Source organism: Bemisia tabaci, chromosome 2 (genome assembly GCF_918797505.1).
Source record: "Bemisia tabaci chromosome 2, PGI_BMITA_v3".
Taxonomy (NCBI): Eukaryota; Metazoa; Arthropoda; class Insecta; order Hemiptera; family Aleyrodidae; genus Bemisia; species Bemisia tabaci.
The window spans coordinates 16,589,210-16,610,359 of NC_092794.1; the positions used below are offsets into that span (position 1 = coordinate 16,589,210).

At 37.1% G+C, this 21,150-nt stretch overlaps 1 protein-coding gene across 1 annotated transcript; it reads left to right on the forward strand.

The window, feature by feature from the left end:
• The first annotated feature begins 216 nt into the window (after positions 1–216).
• LOC109033667 (male-specific lethal 1 homolog) lies at positions 217–20,674 on the forward strand. Its single transcript, XM_019046376.2, has 7 exons — positions 217–1,239; positions 2,688–3,255; positions 7,365–7,498; positions 9,086–9,210; positions 9,843–10,061; positions 11,511–11,618; positions 14,084–20,674. Exons 1-6 carry the CDS (start codon positions 913–915, stop codon positions 11,599–11,601), a joined length of 1,464 nt encoding a protein of 487 aa, XP_018901921.1. The 5' UTR covers positions 217–912; the 3' UTR covers positions 11,602–11,618; positions 14,084–20,674.
• The last annotated feature ends 476 nt before the right edge of the window (positions 20,675–21,150 follow it).

Sequence of the window (21,150 nt, forward strand, 5' to 3'; positions counted from 1 at the left end):
TCGGGTATAAGGCTGCGTTATTTGACGTAAAATTTGGTGCTTGAAAATGTTGGGGGGAAAATCGACGCGAGGTTGCAATTTTTTTCAAGTAAAATTAATTTCAACCCGCCAAGTTGAGGGAATAGACGGAGGGGGTCGGGAGTTGGATGGAGACTTCCGTAATTTTTTTTTTTTTTTGGCCTTTATTATGAGTGCGTTACGGCGAAAGGGGAGTAGAGAGAAACAACCAATTTTTAGCGACATGTATCTCACGAACGGGCCCCACCATAAATTAATTGAGCGAAAAACAGGCCGTTGCGTTGCTCTACTATACACAGATAAATACTTAACTTTACTAACTGCGCCTCTAAGATTCGATCACGAACCGAATTGATTCGCTATAAACTTACAAACCCACCTCGTTCGTAAAATGAAGCTATATGCCATGTGTTGGATTTTCAGTTCGTAAGTTTCCTCATTGCAACCCTTAGCATTTCGCACACTATTGCGTAACTTTTTTTGAGATGCGCGCAATGTGCTGTTCTCGCTATGTTTTGTTCACTTGCTGCATATAGCGCTCGCTTTTAAACTTTTTTTCAAATACATTGCTATGTTTTTTATCTATGGAAAATAATTCTTCTATCAGACGACAAACTCTTCCTTGATATTCGAACTTCATTCCGTGGTCTTGATAAATATACTCGCGAGTTCGCTATACTTACCTACATGAATGCGTGAATCGTGGATAAGAACGCTGCCATGCTGCTGCAGTTTCGACGTTTGTCAAGGTGTTGCAAGTGCTAGCCGTCCCCCAACTTAGTGCGAATGGACTTTTGTGCGACTTTACTTGATTATCTGACGTGTTTTCGGCCGTGCGTGCCTTCGGTATTTATCCGGGACGTATGACAAGGGTCGTTCTTGTTCTGATTGAGTATGTCAAGCTCCACTGCGATTTTTAACGGGGAAAAACTACCCAGTGACATGGACCCAAACATGGTTTCTATCACAAAGCCTACCCGTGAAAGATCGCGGCGTATTGAAGCTCATTCGGTCGGTGACAAATGTTTTGAGAAATCGGCTCTCAATTTTGACCACTTGTACGCTAGCACTGTGAAAAACAGCGGAGAAAACTTCAAATTCTCCGAAGTCAAGCAAATAAAAGAGCTGTTAGTGCTGCATCTCGATCTCATTCAACAGCAATCTGAGGAAATTCAAGCGAAAGATAAACTTATAGCGGCTCTTCGAGAAGAAAATGAGCTGGTAAGTAATAGCTGCGTCTCTCTCGTGCCATTGAATTCCAAATTCCCGCATCTTTTTGTCGGAATTTTCTCCAAATTTTGAATATTTTTCAGACCTAACCCAACTTTTCGCTCCCTGTTGTTGTCTTGGCAGTTCGTTACTTGTTTATTGACATCCGTTGGTGGGGGAAGGGAGTGCTGCGGAAGAAGTGTTTCAAATTTCGCCTGGATTTATTATGGCTTTCTTGTTTTATTCCTCTTAATTTTTGTAATATTCTGTATTCTGATCGGCTACTTCATCGGTAGGTATTATAATTAAATTCCTAAACTTTCCTATAGTTTTTCAATACAGTGCTCATAATCTGTGTGCAGCAGTAGGCATCCACCATAACCTCTCAGGAACCATTCTGAAGTTTATGTGGTGAATTCTACCATTGTAGAACATTTTATCGCGATCTCTCGCGAAGAAAACGTTTTTTGACAATATTTTAGCCTTTATCACCCTTATCTGAACGCCCAGATTCGATACATCGTTAAGTGCCTTCTAGTTCACCTTACTTCCCCATTAATTTCTTCATGGAAAGGAGGTGTGACAGCATGAAAATAGTGTGGATGCTTGGACATTTTGTTTTGAATTTTTGTCCTTAATTGTATGTGTTCACTACTGAAATATCACCTAATTCTCAGTTGCAGTATTAATATATTTATAATAATGATGTGTAGCTCTGATGAAGTATGGTGTATGAATTACTATTAGTTTTATCAATGGTGTTCGTCTCTTGCTGTTCTCATAGCTGGTAAGGTTAGAAATTCAGTTTTGCACCAACTATTTTTAAGCCGTGTGCTACTGCTACTGCAGCGTATATTGGTTGGCGTGAATAAAAAAATCTACAAAGCAAATAAAGCTTCAAATTGAAAATAGTGTAATAGCAACAAATTGATATCAGATAGGATGATAGACCTATCTTCAGACAAGGTGTTAGTTGTTTGCTTTCCATGTACAGCTGTGATTTTTCTTAAAACTGTCCGAAGACTTGAGCAACTCACCTTTTATCTTGATCCTCTGGGTACTTTGGCAACTCCCCTTATATCTTCAACAGCCATGGGGAAATATGGCTGTTCCGTTACTTAGCCGAGCAATACCCTAAAACTGGGTATTAGAGCTCACGCATCCTATGTTGAGGCAAACGTCAATTTCCGATCAGCTCTGAATTTGCACCAATCAACAGGTTAATACATGTAGTCAGGTGGCACAACTGGTGAATGGTGACCTAAACACTACTTTGACGATTGTCTCAACATTCGATACACGAGCTGTACAACAGTACATTCCAAGGAGAAACGCAGTTCTATGACATCCTAAGCTCTAGCAGATTTTTTGACTGAAACGTAGATGCTTGCAACAATTATCTAGATTTACATTCTCTCTATTATCCTTAAGATGAGTAACAATCTTTTATTATTTTTCAGCTGAAATTGCGATTGCAACATAGCGAGGGGCGTATGGCCCTGAAGCGAAACCGTGACTCACCACAGCGAGAAAGTAGAATTGAGTCACGCTACTTACCAAAAAGGAATGATATATGTGATCCGGACGCCAAGGCAAAAATGGGCGGCAATGGAACCTCAGTGCTCTCCAAAAAAAATGTGCTTCTCCTTGAGTCTGACACCAACTGTATGGTGAACTCCTCCGTCATAGCGCCTGACCGCAAAGAACTTCACTCGAACAAACTTCCTCTCAGTGAGATCAATGTGGCTTCGGCAGATATGGAGAGCTTTGAACTAATGAACATCTCTGAGAGTTCAACCTCTAGTGGGTATCTAAATGGGGTTTCACACTCAAAGCTCTCATCCAGCAAAAAGATAGGGAGGCTAAAGAGAGGGAGCAGGGAAAGCATAGTCTCCGCGGGTAGTGCGAGGAGTAGTCCGAAGAGGACGGTGCCATTGAATCATGAAACTAGCTCCAAAAATGAAAATCATCTCTCCAGTCCTCTTGAAAATGGGCCTCTCAATCTGCGGATAAGGATAAAGAAGTCTGGTGAGTTTACAAACTTATGCAATATTATGAATCAAAATCTTTGTTTAATTTGTTTTTGGTGCATGCTATGTAAGCTTCTTTAGCTGAAGTTGAGGCAGCAGAGTAGCAGAAGCAGCAACCGATTTCTTGTGCCATCCTGAATGGTGCACACATATGAAGCTCTCCTCCTTGAGGCCTGCCTCAACCTGTCATCGGGAGAGTGCATTATCCTGATAGCTTTTCTTTTTTTTTAAAATATACTCTCTTTTCATTTGCCTGCAGTGTAATGGGCTTTTACTTTTGTTTTGGGTTTTTTTTTTTTATTTTTAAGAACATTAGATTTAGAGGCACATAAACATCTTGGTGTCTTGAAATGAAGAACTTCATCAGATTTTCACAACAATTTTGTTTTCCCTGCACTCCAGCTGTTGAAAAGTCCAATTTACAGAGAGGAATAAATTTCTTTAAAGTTACTGCGATTACAGGGTACCCTCCTTACAATAAAATTACAGTAATGCTCAAGAAGCACAATTTTGAAAGATTGATACAGAGGCACATAAAAATCACGGATATTTTACCATTAAGGGTTTGGGATCAGGATTCTCAAGATGAAGCAAAAATAATCCTTGGGAGTGTGCTATCCCTCCACACAGTTCACTTTTTCATGTCCTTGCGAAAGAGCCGTATGCAAAAACGACATTTTTTGCCCCCCCCCCCCCCCCCACTAAAACGTATTCAAACTTCGTCTATCAGTTACTAATACTGGAGCGCTTCTTTCCCCAAATTTTCAGACGCCCCAAAATTTTGGGGGGGCGTGGGGGGGGGGGGTGGAAGTCAAAACCTGTGAACCTCGATATCTTTCGAACGAAACAAGATATTGAGGCCCGGTTGGAGAAAAATCGTCTAAAATTGCATACTTTAAGATTCTTAAGGTCAAAATCCCAAAATTACATTTTAACTTAACTTATGTGCTTTTTTTCAGTTTTTGAGGAAAAACAATTTCTTTTAAACACACTAAACTGAAAGAGCACAATTTTGTATTTGAACCAAAACCAGTTTTTTAAGTTGCTCGTTTTTTTCCGCATCCAACGAGTGGTCATATAAGCTGGGGAACCGAACGGTTCCGGAGTTATGATCGATTGAAGTTTCCGCTCAACGCGCGCCGACCGATTTTCGCGCGCAAAAAAGTCGGATTTGACTGTTATTAAATCAGATTGAATGTTCAAACTGAGCCAAATGCATTATTGGGGACTCTAGAGGGTCGCTGAGTTCGAAAATTACAGGTACTCCAAAAAATTCACGTTTTTAAAATTACATCTCCGTACAGGACCACTGAGCGGCCGGTCGGCGCTCAGTGGGCCTCTAAAATAGCGCTATGGAGCTGTAATTTTAAAAACGTGAAATTGCCAAAACTTATCTCTAAAGGTACGGAACCTTAGGCGCGTCTGGACGCGGCGTCCAGACGCCGATAAATCTGTCTAATGATTTTTGCGCGGGGACGGCACCTTAGCGGCGAAGAGACGCTGCGGAAAACGCCGATCGAGGACGCTCCGATCTGTCGCGAACAGATCGGAGCGAAGACGCCGAGAAATTCCGCTCAGTCCGCTGCCTTTCCTACCGATTTTTGAATGTGTTTAGTTCGACAAACCCACGAATCGATCACAAAGGCCGTGAATTGATCGACAAAAGCCGCGAATCGATCGAAAATTCCGTGAATCGATCGACAATTCCGTGAATCGATCGACAAGAGCCGTGGATCGACCGACCCACCCGTGAATCAATCGACAAAAGCCGTGGATAGATCGACAAACCTGTGAATCGATCGAAAAACCTATGAGTCGATCGACAAACCTGCGAATCGATCGACAAACCTATGAGTCGATCGACAAACCTGTGAGTTGATCGACAAACTCGTGAATCGATCGACCAAGTTGTGAATCGATCGAATTACGTCGATTGGTTCACGTTTTGGTTTTTCGATCGATTCATATCGATTGACTAGATACCGGTTTTCCTTTTAATTGTCAATCATTTCTCGTCTATCGATCCACATTTTTTGTCGATCGAATCGACACCCGTTTTTTAGTAATTTGTCCATCGATTGGTGTCGATCGATTCACGTTTTTATTTTTCGGTCGATTTTTGTCGATCGAATCCACACCCTCCTAAAAAAAAGCGCGTACAGCCATTTTCGCGGCCGAGAGCATACTGTCCGATCAACGAAAATTCGAGAAATTGACGGCGGACAGAGCGGAAAAAATCCACGGATTCCGCTCCTAAGGTGCCGTGCTCCAAAATGTGAGCGTCTTCTCGCCCTCGACTCGGTAGCAGCATTTTCCGCCGGCGCGGCGTCCAGGACGCCGCGTCCAGACGCGCCTAAGGTTCCGTAGCTTAAACGCGCGATCATCGAACATCTTACGGGGTGGTCGCAGTTGAACATCTATTTAAGTTCGGAATATCCGTCCAATTGGCTCCGCGAGTTCGGCCAAAAATGCGCCGCGCCGGTCCCGGCTTTTGACCACCTTATTAAATTTACTGTAGTCTATTCGATATTTTTGTAATCATTCCTCTTTATCGCTTCGTGACACAATAGTTCGTTTCTTAAGATTTGCCGGAATTCCGGACACCGCGCCGCTTTTTAGCTGTCTCCTCAGCTGATCACCAGTTCCGCTTCCAAAATTCCTATGGTTACCATAGGAATCTTATCATCCGAGATTATTTTGTTGCTCCACCTGTGAAAGCCATTTGTCGAGAGGGATTCTCGTTGATATTTCGCATTAAACGTACTAACTTCTGCCAGATAGCCATGCGTACTTTGCAAGCGCTGACATTGTTTGAATCGGGATAGTTTCTCCGTTCAGTTCGATTTTGTATCGATTTTCATCTATCAAGGGGTGAAACTAATCTCAATTTCCTTAACTTTATAAGTGAATGAGAAGCTCTAAGAAATCATAACTATTCTCGATCAGGAGTTCCTTGTGATTCCCAGAAGTGTCTCAGTGTGCTTATCAGTTTAGTTGGTCAAGAGTAGATTATTTTCTCTCATTTGTTTGATTCTCCCTGAGATTTGATAAAGTGAGAGTCCACAAGTTCTCTCGGAATAACTTTTAGTATCCTCGATTTTTCGGTTCGTAGAAAACGGAGCGCAGGCCCTCGGATTTGTGCATCAAACTTTGTTTAGCGGCGTCGCGAAATCTCCCGTAATTTATGAATGGCTCATGGGTAATTTTAGCGGAAGTTGCTCGAAACTTGCATTAAATGCCGATTCGTCCGATTGCGCGCCTGAAACTTCAAATTTACCTCACCGTTCTTGTAACGACGGGGATGAGGTTCCATCTACCGGAAATGCGCCGATCTCTAGACCTGTTCCCGATCCCGATGCCAATGCAGACTTCCCGGGAGGTAATTTCGTCTTCGATCGGTATCCAAGAGTTGTGCTGCTTCGAGAGCCCATGATCGAAAGAAAGCTTAAAATTTACAACCGTGCGCATTTTAGTCACGATCTAACATCATCAGAAACCGGAGGAGTGAAACTTTGCCGCCAGGGGGTGGTTGAAATCGTGCCCTCTGAATCGGAAACACATCGATTTTCATCACCGGAAATGGACGCGAACCCATTGTTCGGATCTGAGCTCATCGGACTTCCGAAATCCGAAATTGTGGTAACGCCAGCGGTTTTTGAACCGGAAACGACGGTAAACAAATACTCTCTAGGCCAGGAAATTTTTCTTTCCACTCCAGAAATGCCAAATATACTTCAACTTCCACCAGGTAATTCAATTCCTGTGTAATTGCCGAACTCATTGAAATGTTACAGCTGGATAGTCGTTTCACGGTAAACGGCAGGTGGAAAAACGTTCTTTTACTCACAGTAAAGTCATTCAAATCGCGAAGTCTTTTAAACAGTATTTTGTAGAGCTCAAGTTTTCATTTTTGATAGAAAATGAACCATGTCAACATTTAGAAAACAATTACTGGCTTCGTCCTGCCTCTCCACTCCCGAAAGTAGATTTCTATCAAGTTTTGAGATTTTTACTTCTTTCATGTGTAATTTTGCTCCTCTTAGCTGTAATTTCTCTTTGAAAAGTCAACTAGTTCTACATATTACACCTAATGTTCTCATGTTGTAGATGATGAGTGCAGTTGCGATGAAACGATGGATAGTTCAGATCTAATGACAACTGACGTTCCTTACTATACAATGACAGGTTGCGCTCCTCCTGATATCTTGAATGAGAAAGATATAACTACCGATAAGTTAGAGGTAAGTTCAGTGAACATAATTTACTTTTTCCAACTTTCGTTAGTCGGACAATTTCTGGACTGCCTAATTCATCGCAAAATTCCGAAGAGCTGAATGGAATCAATGCTTTATGTTAATAATTGTTGGGTAAAATTCCATTGAAATCAATTCCATTACTTATCCTTCTAATTGGCTGAAAAAAGGAGAAAGTGAAATTTTTATGTAAGTATGAGGCACATCAAAGAAAAAATGCCAGCATATTATTAAAACAGCTCAAGGTGACAGGCAAAAGCAGATATTTATTTTTTTAAATCAAACCCCACTTGTGCGCAAAAGTTGTGCAGTTACCTTTAAGCCTGCTGAGGGTTTTTTTTTTATTTTAGGTAATGTTTTTTTTTACAACCTAAGAAATTTTTTTGAGATTGGGCCCTTCGCTTTTGTGAAAAGTAACTTCTTTTAATCATATGTTTTTTGCCATTTCAATCATTTGCGTTTTTTTTTTAATGCTCTTTTGACCCGTAATGTTGAAAGAACATTTTACTTTTTCATGGAACCACCGCAGCACAAGTAGGTCTAAAAATTTTAGATTCTCTCCTCACAAGTTGTGTAACAAAAAATCTCTAGAAATTTCATAAAATTTATGTGACGGTTCTCTTTTAAATAAATAAAATCAGTATTTCTTTCTTACATTTACATTTCAGTAAACAGTGCAATCAAGATTCATTCCTTTGTGCAGGAGACAACGATATGTAAAAAGGAGATTGCCTGCTCTTTTTTCATAGTAGAGATTCACACTAATTTGTAATTGCAATTCAAAGAATGAACTTTGTATATAGGAATCTTGTAAAAAGTACAACAAAAATTCCTTGTAAGGCATTTGAAAAGTTCAGAACTCTCCTTAACAAGGCCGCATGATTCAATCATGTTGACAATGTATAAGTAGTGTGTTTAAAATTATCTCTCTTTAAGGTACAATGGTCTAAGGGCAGGGGCAGTGTCAGTTGTATCCAAAAGACACAGTGAAGTGGAAAGATTTATCATAGGTACTGTCACACAGAAATCATGATTTGCACATTAGCAAAGTCTGAAATCTACTATTTAACGTACAATCTGTTTAGGTTGTAACTTGTTTTTTCAACTACCCCTCGCCCACTGGCACTTCTTCCTAGTCAGTGGTGCCTTACTTTGACTCGAAAAGGACAAAGAAAACCTATCCATTTATTTCAATTAGATTCTTTTTTATATGATCAATTTATTTCAATTAAACATCGTAATCAAGTAAAATATAAAATAAAGAAATTTAAAAAAAAGGAAAAAGAGTAGAATCGAAATCATGCATCTTGATTAAGATGAAAGTAAAAATGACAAATTTAACTTAACTAACGGTATAGCTTGAACCTAACCTAGAATATCTGACATGACATACTTAGTCCGTTTCTTTAAAGTAAACAATCTTGCAATATTTTTCTCGCGCATGATTTCAATTTTTTTCAAGCGTGCTATCTCTTGATCTGTTCCATTCCAGTATAGTTGGCTTCTCAATATAGTAAACTTGTCATGTTTGTTAGCAAGTAATAAAATCTCATCAATACTTCATATTAATTCCAGATTCCCAGTTGGAGGCATAAAGTTTTTACTAGTTGTTACTCAATGGAAGGTACAGAGAACCTTTCTGATGATGTTTTTGAGAAAAGGCATGCAAGACTGGAACAAGAAGAAAAACGACGGAAAAGGTAAACCAATTTCACAAGTTGATTGCCGTAACATCTTTTTTCTTTACTGTAATCGAAAATTCTCTACCAAACTAAATCACTCTGAAAACTGCAAAATTAAGTGGAGAAAATTCTCATGGTGATTCCTGTGCGTTTGTCGTGAAAAATGAGCCACCTAAAAAAGGTGATAAGTGACCTGTTCCCAAAAAGCGTCTGGTCGGTTACTTATTTTTAATTTTAAAAGTTGTTGGAGTTGTTTACCCATATTCTTAATAACAGCCCATGAGTTAAAATACATACTTAGGATAAAAAGAGCAAATGAGTATATGCATCTGAGTGATGCTTGATTCAACTTGATAACACACGATACCGGTGGTGTCTGATGAAGTTTCAGAAGAAATCTGGGATTTTTAAAAGGACAGCAGACAGCTCCATATTCAGTTTGAGTTTTTATTTTTTTCATTACTCATTATTATTATTCAATCATTTCAATAACTTGAGTTATTGTGAGAATGAAATGTAATAATCTTGTAAACTGAGTCTTAATCTGGCAAGCTGCTAAGCAGCTCTTATAAAAGCTAAAAATTTTTAGGCCCAAATTTTTAATTAATATATGTAATAAGCTTTATTATATCTATTTCTATTTATTTTAGATGGGATGTCCAGAGGATAAGAGAACAACGGCAGCTTGATCATTTGCGAGAAAATGAACGGAAAAGGAACTGGCTTGCCAAGTCAGATGATGAGGGTGAAAAAGAAAGACAGCGGGTGTGTTCTCTATATCCCAACGTCTCAGGGACAACACGTATAAGCATAGATGAATCTCTTCCTGTTAATGCTCTCGGAGTAGTACTCAAAAGAGTGGAACCCAGGTTGGTATTACTTATGGTAGTAGTCTATATAGTCTTAAGTAGTGAAATTTACTGTGATATGAAATTGGATTGCAGGTCTAATACCTACTATACTGGTGATGTGAGGTAAGTATATAATGTTGTATTTGTCCAGTCACTAGAGGTACAGCACTTGACCTCGGTTCAGCTGAAGAAAAAATTACCATATAGTCGATGAATCCTACACAACCATTAGGAAAGATTATGGAAATTCACTAACCTTGTACTATGAACCTCAGAATCATGAACAATGACCAATCCACCAACCTACTAAATGGTCCTTCTGTGGGTCGATTGTTGAATCGTTATCGAAAGAACTCGATCGATAAATCCCTATCTCGGTAATGTTTTTTATTGATCAAGGTCATTCGATAATGATTCAACAATCGACCTGCTGGCCTTTGTCGGCTGGGAATCTTGCTGGGAAAACCACCAGCCTTGCACGGTGATAAACACCAAGCATGTCTCAATCCTATGTGCGCTAGGTGCGAGTAGCCTTGGTCCCCTTCCCCCCAAAAGAGAGACTCCAACGTAAAATAATTTTTACCTGCTTACTTTCAGGACCTTGTTTCATTTCATTTTTTTGTTTGTTCAAACACAAGAGGAATCTACTTCCGTATGGGTATATTATGAAGGGGAAAAGTAAAGTGTTTAAATTGAGCTAGGAGGGAGGAGCTTTCAACCGTGATCTTGGGTGCCAATTACCATTCGCTAGGGGTGCAGAAATTTCTCGATCCTGCGACCAACAGGTTGCACTTGGTCACAATTGGAAGTAGGAATGCCCAGGGATTGGGTTTTAAAAAGTAGGAGGGCCGACTTGTATCAGTGTAAAATTTGTGTGATTTCAAGTTATTCAAAATGGATATCCTCTTTGATTTCGGAAAGAAGTAACTGCTCAAGAAATGCTGCCAAGTGAAGAACAGCTATGCCTGCAAAGCAAAATGTTATGCGCGGAATATTATCCCAGTGTATTTTCCCCTAAATCGCATTGGGCAGGCCATATTCTATCTTTTCCGGCCAAAGGGTGACAGACATGTTAAAATGGTTGAAATTTTTTCCTCCAGGTTCTTCAGCTCGGCAAAATCAATAAGGATTAACAATTCATTTATTCAAGTGTATGGAATTCTTATTTAATTTGCAGAGACTAATCATGATATCATATCGAAACCATATCTTGCAAACTTATATTGAAGGGCAAAATGATCCCTTTGCCTTTCGCTGTTTAAAAATGGAAAAAAAGCCATCTTTCTCAGTACCCTCACCAATAGTCCTTCCTTTTTGCAAAAAATGTTAATCCTGTTTTACTAAACACCTCTATTATTACAATCTGGGCATGCATTTAATTTTACTATTTTTGCAAGGTATATCAAAACTACTGAACTTCATTGGTTTTATTTACACAATTTAATAATTGATTCTTATTTTTTTCAGAGAATTTTCGCTACCATGGAAAGATGGTAATACCAGTTGTGGGTTTAGTTACGATAAAGATACATTTACTATTAAAACTCGGCGCAAGTAAGAGTCACCAAGTAGGAGGTAAGTGAAAAGTTCAACTGAGAATCTATCCTAATTATCTCAGCAGATTGTACGAATATGTAGGAAAAGAAACTTGACCAAAAACATTTTAATATCAAATTTCAATTGTTTTAAATAGAATGAACTGTTTAAAACAGACTGTCTGTTCTCTATTTAGTAAATCAAGATAAGGATGATTATAGAAAATTCTTATAAAAATTAAAAGAAAAATTATTCAATACCCATGAAAAATGACAGTCTTGTCATCTTTTTTATAATTTTACAAGTTTCATTTTACCCACTGATTTGACATTTTCCTGTAGGGTTTTTCTTTGAGCAATCTGTGTTATCACCAGTCTACTTATGGATCCATCCAGAATCCCAAAAACCTTGAGTGTATGATGTAAATGGGTTTGATACATTTGTTCTGATAGGTACATAGATAGTCCAAAAAAAAAAAAAAAAAACCCATTAATTAAACTCAAAGAGTTCTGCTTTGATTGGATACAAAATTGAAACAGGATAAATCACTAAGAGTTCTCTACTATTTTCATTATTTGCAATCTTGGGCAACGGTCAATGATAATTATGCCAGTTACTGAGTAAGTTCCGCTTGCAGGACGTTGAAACAGCAATCATACAGCACCTGGAGTCAAAAACTTAAGTGGGACTCGATAAAGTTCTCTGATGTTCCCGTTGCCAGGCTAATGGGAACAGTTACCAAATTTAGTGAAACGTTGCTTCATTCAGATATTTTTGTTTCAATTACAGCCAGCTTTGTTGCATTTAATGGTATTTTTTAAAAGAAATCCAGTTGAAAAAGGGTACTCTATTTTGTATGGAGGCTGTGCCCTGGTGTTAATTCCACACTCACAGCATCTTAAAATTTAGGGGAGACCGGGGCACAGTGACCTGGGATTTTTCCTTTTGCTTTCTCTGCTCTTCCTGAAGAGGTTTCTGAAGATCCGCTATGAGGGGATGATAAGTGTATGTCAGTACCTTAAAACCCCTGGAAGTTTCAAAGATCTGCACCCATTAGAAAAATTGTGAAAAATCCAAGAAAGTTGAAAAAAATGTTGGCCACTGTTCCCCAAGGCTGGGGCACAGTGCTCACGGGACTAGGGCACAGTGACCATTTCTCTTGTGAGTGGCCTTAGGAACCCTCTCTACCCATACAGGAAAGGAAGTTCGAACTTTCTTATCCTGTAAGGGAATTAGGATTCATCTCCTACTCAGAGGAGGGTATTAACGAAATCGTGGGGGGGGGGGGGGGGGGGGTAAATTTTTGGAGGGCAACAATTTGCCAAAATTCACCAAATTAGTCAGTATTTTGGTTAAAGAAGTGATTTAAAGAAAACGAAGGGGGGGGGGGATCTTCATCCCATGCTCCCCGACGAGTTAGGTTAGGTTGGGGGGGGGGGGGTGCCTCCCCCTTCTCTGCCCCTGAGGAAAGAAATCAGTGTGCCCCGGTAGGAGTTTTCATGAACATAACCTTATAACGTGATGATTCTGAAATAGTGGTAAACTTTTCAGTACAGGGTAATACACCCAAAGACATGTGCATTCGAAAATAGCAAGTAGATTTTCCTTGATTCATAATGTTAACGCCAAAAGAAATCAGTAATTAAATATTTAAAATGTGCAAAAACTTCCCTCAAAATAAATGACCTGTTATCATTTAATTTCCGTTGTCAACAAACTGAAGATGCACAGCATAGAAATGAAGTACCTATAGAGAGCTAACACCATACACAAACAAATGTTTCCCCGAGACAACCATAGGAGCGCTAGCGTCGCTTTGTTCACTGTGCCCCGGTCTCCCCTACTCAAATAACTGACCACGAGAAGTAAGAAGGGAGAGGATGGATAAACTTGTGTTTCAATCCTGTGCCAATTGCTTGGTTATATACGTTTGTCATTCTTAGTACACATGAGATGAAAATTTAAAAATGAATTGTATGGGTAGATTTTTTGTGCACAACAAAGAAATACTAATGAATAATGGACCACCAGACTAGGTGCTAATTTAAGCTGTATGATTTATATTATCTCATTAAAATGTCACATAAAACTCGATTTGCACAAAGAAAATTACTGAAAGTAATTCCTAACAAATATATCAACGTTTTTCAATGCATAAACTCAAGCTAGAACACTGCTTCATTGCGAGGCATCTGAAGACTGTTGCACAATTTGATTCACGCAGACTGTGGTTTTTCTTGTGAACAGAAAATTCAAACTTTCTGTAACCAGTGCTAAATAAAAGCTCTAATACTGTGGTTAGGAGTGTACTTCAGTAACTTTTGATGCGCAAATGGTGTTCTGAAAGAAATGTCCTAGAGGAATCATGTATCAGAATGCTTAAATTGGTACCTAGCCTTGGGGTCCATTCAAAGATAGGAGAATCACTGTGGTGTACTAAATTTAGTAGCATATATTAATTGCAGCTCAGTACCTCTAAAAAATGATTTTTTTTGTATTTTCAGGTTCTCTGAATGGTTGAATGGGCTTTTTACGCTTCTGTAACAGGTTGGATCTGTTCAAATTATTTGATTTTTCTTTATTTTTGTTTCAAACATTTTTTCCATGTTCAATCATGGAAATATTTGTATTAGAATTTGAGAAGCCCCTGCTTCCTCTTTCCTATAACAATCACTCAGATTGCTGTGTACCATTGTTTCATTATTATCTACATGAGAACTGTTCTTTTGCATGTATATATTTGACCATGTACATTTTTTTAAGTAACCCTCTATGGCACTAATAATTTTGGGTTTCCAATTCTGGAGAACATAAATCTATGCTGTAGCTTTTGCAAAGACAGTCCCAAATTTTCCCCTTAAAATTTCAAAATTTTGGTCATCATTTTTTCAGAAAAGAAAGCATTGCTAAAAATTTGCAACATCATGCCACTGAGGAATAGCTCAATTTATTATAAAACCAAAAAATAGGTTGTTACTAATGAGTATTATTATGCCATAGAGGGTTAATTGTAAGTTTTACTGCTCTCCAAATTAAAGTGATCAGACTTTTTATTCAAATATTGTTTTGAGGCTGTTTTAAAGTTTATCCCAACAGCGCGTGTTCTTTGCAGATTATCAGTTTGATGAGAAATCTTAGAATTAAAGCAAGGAAAAATAAATGCTGTAGAGTCTACCAATCAAAGCGCAAACAAAAGAATCAAATGAATCGCGCGGCATGGGGACACATATACTTCGAGGCAGAATTTGCCTCATGTAATTAAACTCATTAGAAAAAATGTAATTAATTTTTTCATACTCCAAACTCATCTTTCTCTTGTGGGGAAGACTAGTTTCCAAGAAACATAAGCGTAGGAGAGTAATGCTCAAAGAACGAGAATAAGTATTGATTTTGTTTGCTTTGCCTGAGGCCAATTATAGTTATTATACTCGTATACCCCCCGAATTTCTTTAAGTTATGTAGTCATCAGTTCAGTTGGGTGTCACAAGGTCTCTTTAATCAAGAAGGAGCTAGTCAAGGTGTGTACTTCCATCGACTGATATTCTGTGATATTTGATCAAGTAAATTTCAACTTTATGATAAATCTTTCACAAAGGAACTCTACTCTTATCCTCAGATCATGTGAATCGTTCCATCTTCAATGTATTGATTGCACAAATTGTAAGACAAAAAAATCTTTAAAGTCTCCCCACCCCTCAATCATTTTCATTTTTAACTGGATCTTTTAATATCTATGAACCATCTTATTATTTGATCTGTCATTTTATTAAGTGGTATCCAAAATCTTGATAAATGCAATAAAAAATGTAACCAAAAGTGATCCCCTCAGTCCTGAGTGATATAAACATTTGAATTAACCATGAAAGAGTAGAAATAACACACAAAGGAGAAGAAGGGAAAAAAATTGACTCTGTATTTTTGGGATTATTTTTTTACAACGCTGACTTCATCTACTTTTTGTTCTCTTTAACTCACCTTTGACCCATTAGCCATAAGTATTGCTGTTTGTGCATTCTTGAGAGTCTTTCTGATGTGTTATGGTGGGTCAGTTTAAATAAATGACGAGAGTTGCACCCGGGGAGTTCAGCAATTCTGAAGTATATCCTATGAGCCATTCTGCTGGGTATTTGTCCAAATTTTCTTTGATAGAACAGTATTTATCAAAAAAGTTATGTATATTTTTCCTCAAATTTTGCAAACAATTTGTTTGCAATTAAATTTTCTATCGGGGGAAATTTGACAACATTCAAATGTTTATACAGCGTTTGTTCTTAGCACAGCAGCATTCAAGTGTTGCATTACTCCGTCATTTATTTTCTCTTTCTCTGATTTCATTATACGATTCCCAAATTAAACATGATATCAACCATGACAGACATCTCCTCTCCCAGGTGCCCACTTACTCGCCACCAAGAACTGTACTGACCTCTTGTCGTCACTGAGGTAATTGGGTTTAAGAATTATCCAAGTGGGATTTTTAATTTCTTAAATTTTGTTTGTTTGTTATGATTTAACACCATATTGTATCTCAGCAAAAAATATCTGAAAATGAGAAGTGTAAAACTCTTTAATTAAATCTTACCTAGAAATTTTCATGAGTCTTATACATATGCTCCACTGGAACTTGTAAGAATACTGATGTTATTCGGAAACCTCTGATGGGGAATGTTGCTAAAGAATTCTTACATCGTAGCTCATATTTTTAGTATTATAATAATGAATGTAAGTACAGTGAGACCTCAATTTATTGGATCGCGATTTGATGGACCAATCTTCTGGTAACTTCAAGGGCTTCAAGCTAATTCAAATTAATAGATTTTGCAATTTAATAGCTTGATTCGTCAGTCTCATGAAATCTGATAGATGGAGGTCTTCTTGTAAGGGCTGTACTTTCTCTTTTTCATAGTTTTAATCTGAAGAGGAATAAATCCATTTTGATCTGCTGCTCAACAATAACAATAAAAACCCAAGATGAAATAAACCGCATTAAGCAGAAAGGAACCAAGCCACATCAGCTATGGCCGAATTTGATTGTGCAATTTAATTTTTTACTTAAAACGGTTGTGCAGATTTTTGAGCAAATTTTAGTGAATTTTCTGCTCAGTACAAAGACAATTTTGAAGGAATTCACACAAACGTTCTCTTCTTAAAAATTAAATTGCCCAGTTAAATGTGGCGATGGCAGATGTGGTTTGGTTCCTTTCTGCTGAACGCGGTCCAAATCCCGTCCGGTCCTCTGCAATAATTTGATGAGAATTCACTCAATGACAGATCAAGAATGATCCAGAATTTAAGGTTTACAGTTGTCCTAAACTGCTAACAAATTTCTTGAATTTCTTTTTCATTTCTTTTTATTTTACATTTTCTGTGTTATTAAAAACTGGATAATTTCCAGTCAACATTATAATGTAAAACATTTATTCCTAAGTTTCAAACTTAAGATTTTTTAAACTGATTTTCGATGGATGTAAATTTAAGCGCTCATCACTTGCTGTGTCATTGTAAAGGGGCTAGCAATATCTGATCGAACATTTTCATCTCTTTTTTAGAACAATAGACAAAAGTGTCAATCTTTTAGCTTCATCTTTGAACTTCTTGAATAGAAATGTGTTCTTTAATGTTCATTTGCACACGTTTTTTAAGTCCACTTCTATGAATTATACTTCTACATTAAAGTAATTTTTTTCTGAAAATTGTATTAAAATTTGTTGGAGGTTACACAAATTTGAGTTCTGAACCACAGCATTCCAAAGTTTCTTGGAGTTATTTTTCATTTGGCTCTTCTAATGTTTCACATTTGTTTTTGTATCTTACATATTATAATTCATTGTTGCATTTTCATAAGTCAAGAGAATCATACTTTACCCATTGTCAATGCTCTTTTAATGTCGGGTTGCTTCCTGTTTTCATTTACATCTTCTATCCAATCAAAATAGAAATTTAAAGATATTGCTTCATCAAACCTTTTAAATTTTTTAGGTTCTCTGGTAAAATTAGCTGTTTCGTCCATCAGCTCTAAGGAGCGAGACTCTTTTGTGAATGATATACCAGGAATTTATTATCAACTGCATGTTCAAGTCTGGAAACCAAATAATAGATCTACAACGATATTGAACTTGCTACTAGCAAAAATTTAAAATTTTTAATTTGATCATTAAGATTCTCTGGGAAACATTCTTACCCATCATTTCTTTGTTTTTAATTCTCTGATAATTTTTCTATCTTTTTTTCTATGTTGAAAATAAATCTACTAAATGACCATAGACATTTCAATAGTTTTAATCATCTTGTTTTAAAAGCTAGAATTTTAATTTAATACTCAGTTCCTTGAATGATGATTACAAGGAATCATGAAATGTTACTGTAAACAGTTTTCTATCCATTCGGAACGTTTTATTTATCCACACATTTTCATCACCAGTCAGATTTTAGATGATGCATAACATTTTTTATTGACCCCACGTTACTAATCTTAATTTTTTCCAATTTTTTACTGGCACATCCATCAATTGAAGAGTTTGCCCCCAGAAAGTCGTCTTCGAAAAATGTTTGTTTTGAGAAAAACTCATTTGAAGCTTTGAGAAAATGGCTTTGCACATTTTGACCTTTAACTCCGCTTAGGAACACCGGATCAACATAAAAACATGACTTTGAGTTTCGAAAGGCGCGCTAATGCTGTAAAATTGATTTTCAAAACAAAGAACAATTTCATAATACGCCTTTTCATGGGCAAACTCTTCAATTATCTCTCTGTTACTCACTCAGTAATTTGATCCAATTTATAATATAGTATCTAATACTCTTTTATTTGGAAGTCTATTTCATTTCATAGAAGTGTATCAGTTTTTACATGATTATTACTACCTATAATCCTTCTTTTATCACAAAATACCTCCATTTGTCAGTTTATATTGTATCAACACGCATCCATTCTTGCTGTAGATTGTATCTCCTGTAATGTTTAATTCTGTTAGGCCTTGTCTCCTCGGGGCGTTTTCTTGTGATTAGTCACAGCGAAAATTTGCACTTAGGAAGTGGTGAAAAATATCAAGTGACTCAATGTCAATAACCGCTCCAATTGCAACTTCCCAACGAGCGATCCAACTGTGTAGTTTCATCATGAAGCAACTGAGAGAACAAGAATAAGGAGCTAAAGCATATTATGTATGTCTCATTTTGTTGTTCACTTGATCTGTTTTTATTTACGTTCAGTCAGCTTTACCTATCACTCTGTTTCCCTGTATCCCACCTAAATTTAAAGTAACTTGTTTAATCGTTAATTTGACTCTGTCGCAAGAATGTGAGTTTCATCTCCTCGAGTGGTGACAGCGAAAAATGGCGAATGCTTCTTTTGCTCAACTTGACGCTGGGACAAATATCTCGAAAGCTCCCCGTGGAAACAAGGCATTAGTTCTCATTTGTCCACTAGACTAATCGGGTTTGATCTTATCTCAGGGTGAGAGCTCTACTAAACTTTTCACTCTCATTTTTTAAAACCCAAGTTTTTAAAGGAGATTGTACAAGCGTTTGAAGAACTTTGCCAAAATCAACAAGATTTTGTCTTTATACTTAATTACTGGCACTTAATACAGGACACTATTAAATGTAGCATTTCGGAAATATCCAGAAAGATTCATTCAGGAGTGCAAGTTGTCGATTGTGAACTTCCTAAGGCGCACCCGGGTTCAGCAAATGGTTGTTCAAGGGTCGTAAAGAATGATAGTGCTAAATAGTGTTTCCCCAATATGTTGAATTTATTCTTAATTTTTTATCGATCACAAGTATACAAAAAACATTGTTTCTGACCATTCTCACAAGTTCACCTATCTAAGAAAGCTCACACCAAGAGCTTTGATATCCTCAGAATCAAGGCAAATCTCCCTCAGAGGTTAAATATCCTTTTGCAAACTCATTTTATCATGGAAAACAGAGAATCAAGAACTGACATCTGGGAGATACATCATTTTTAGCCAATTTTGCAATCAGAATTTGAAGTGGTCAAATTATCTTGTTTGTTAATGGAAGAAAATTTCGGAATCATGCTGCGCTTACATAGATCTAATTTACTTACATTTTTAAGCTTTCAGGAATGTTTTAACTCTTTGCTGCATAACTTTTTCAATCAGTCTTATCAGTATCTTTACACTTATCACAGTATTGCAAATTCCAGTGAGGGTCGATTCCTCAGGTATCCTGTTTGTTGCCAATACCTTTCTTCAGCCGAGAGCAAGATGGAAGAATAATAAGTCAAAGGCTCAGTCACTTCCTGTAGTTGTGCCATTTGGCAGTTCAAAGTTTGGCAGGATCCAAAAAACCCTCGACATCAATGATTGTGAAAACAGAGTTTTGATGAAGAGGTTGAGACATCTTGTAGCAGAAATTTTATGAAGAATCGCTCAAAAAATTAAATAATGCAATCTATAATTAGCGTAATTGTCTGAAGTCCTCCACGTTATGCTAGGCTTGAATTCCAAAGTTTTTTGAGTTAGATGCTAATGCTTAATCTTTACTAGGGTCGAAAATTTTTATCCATCCGGTATACATTTATCATCAGTAGCTCTTATTTTAGCAATTCACACGTGGACTTCTTGTAAAACAATTTGAATATCCTACATTGTATATAGCCACTGATTCAGCACAATCTGAGGACATTATTAACACTGACTTCAGAATTGATTAGCTGAGTACTTCGAGGTTCTCAGCCAGTTACAACTACAATTTTGACTAAATGACTTATTATTCTTTTTTTCTTCTCCTCAGTTGAAATTGATTGAATGTATGTAATCTACCAATTAAATTAAATTGTTTAATTTAGGTTTAAAAAGCTTTGTTCTAAGGTTACAGCTGTATTCACAGGCGTGTTTTTATTGTGAACTGTAAATATAGGTTACAGATCCAGGCTCTTGATCTTCGTAATTGAAACGTCACACAAAATTTTACCCTCAGGTGATCATGTTTGTCATGAGGTTCTATCACGAAGGTCCAGACTCAAGCACCTTCATTACTTTTAATTATATCTGTTGTGTGATTAGAATTTTATTTTTATTAAGTACCTGTTTTTCCTTTAAAAATCAGAAATAAAGTTTGTTTAAATACTTCGTTCGTTTTCAATTTTCATCACATCCAGGAATGATAAGTCATCTTATCACCACAGAATCCATATAATTTTTCTCCCCCCTATGGATCCTTGCAACAATGATCTTTCAAAAATACACTCATCAGAATTTCTCAAAAAAGCTGTTGAAAATAATTTTTCAGGAAACTCTTTTTGAACAATATCAAGAGTAAAATTGACATAAAACAGTCTTCAAAATTCATCACCTGTTACCTATTAAAGGTTTTTTCAGAAATTTCTCAAACAAATTTGAGTGAGGTAAGTCTTGTAAAACTTGTAGAAGGTCTAATGTTATTTTTTAACACTTTCCTCACCTAAGTTTAACTTTTTGTAAATTTCACCTAACGTTTTTTAACACTTTCCTCACCTAAGTTTAACTTTTTGTAAATTTCACCTAACATGAAAAAGGGTTTCCTAAAACATAAATTTTAATAGTTCGTCTCGGAGTTGTCTTTT

Excerpts from the sequence above, each read along its gene's own strand:
- LOC109033667 (XM_019046376.2), top strand. The coding sequence starts at position 913 with ATGTCAAGCTCCACTGCGATTTTTAACGGGGAAAAACTACCCAGTGAC. Across the intron at positions 9,211-9,842 it reads GAAGAAAAACGACGGAAAAG|ATGGGATGTCCAGAGGATAA; the intron begins GTAAACCAATTT and ends TATTTATTTTAG. Across the intron at positions 10,062-11,510 it reads CTCAAAAGAGTGGAACCCAG|AGAATTTTCGCTACCATGGA; the intron begins GTTGGTATTACT and ends TATTTTTTTCAG.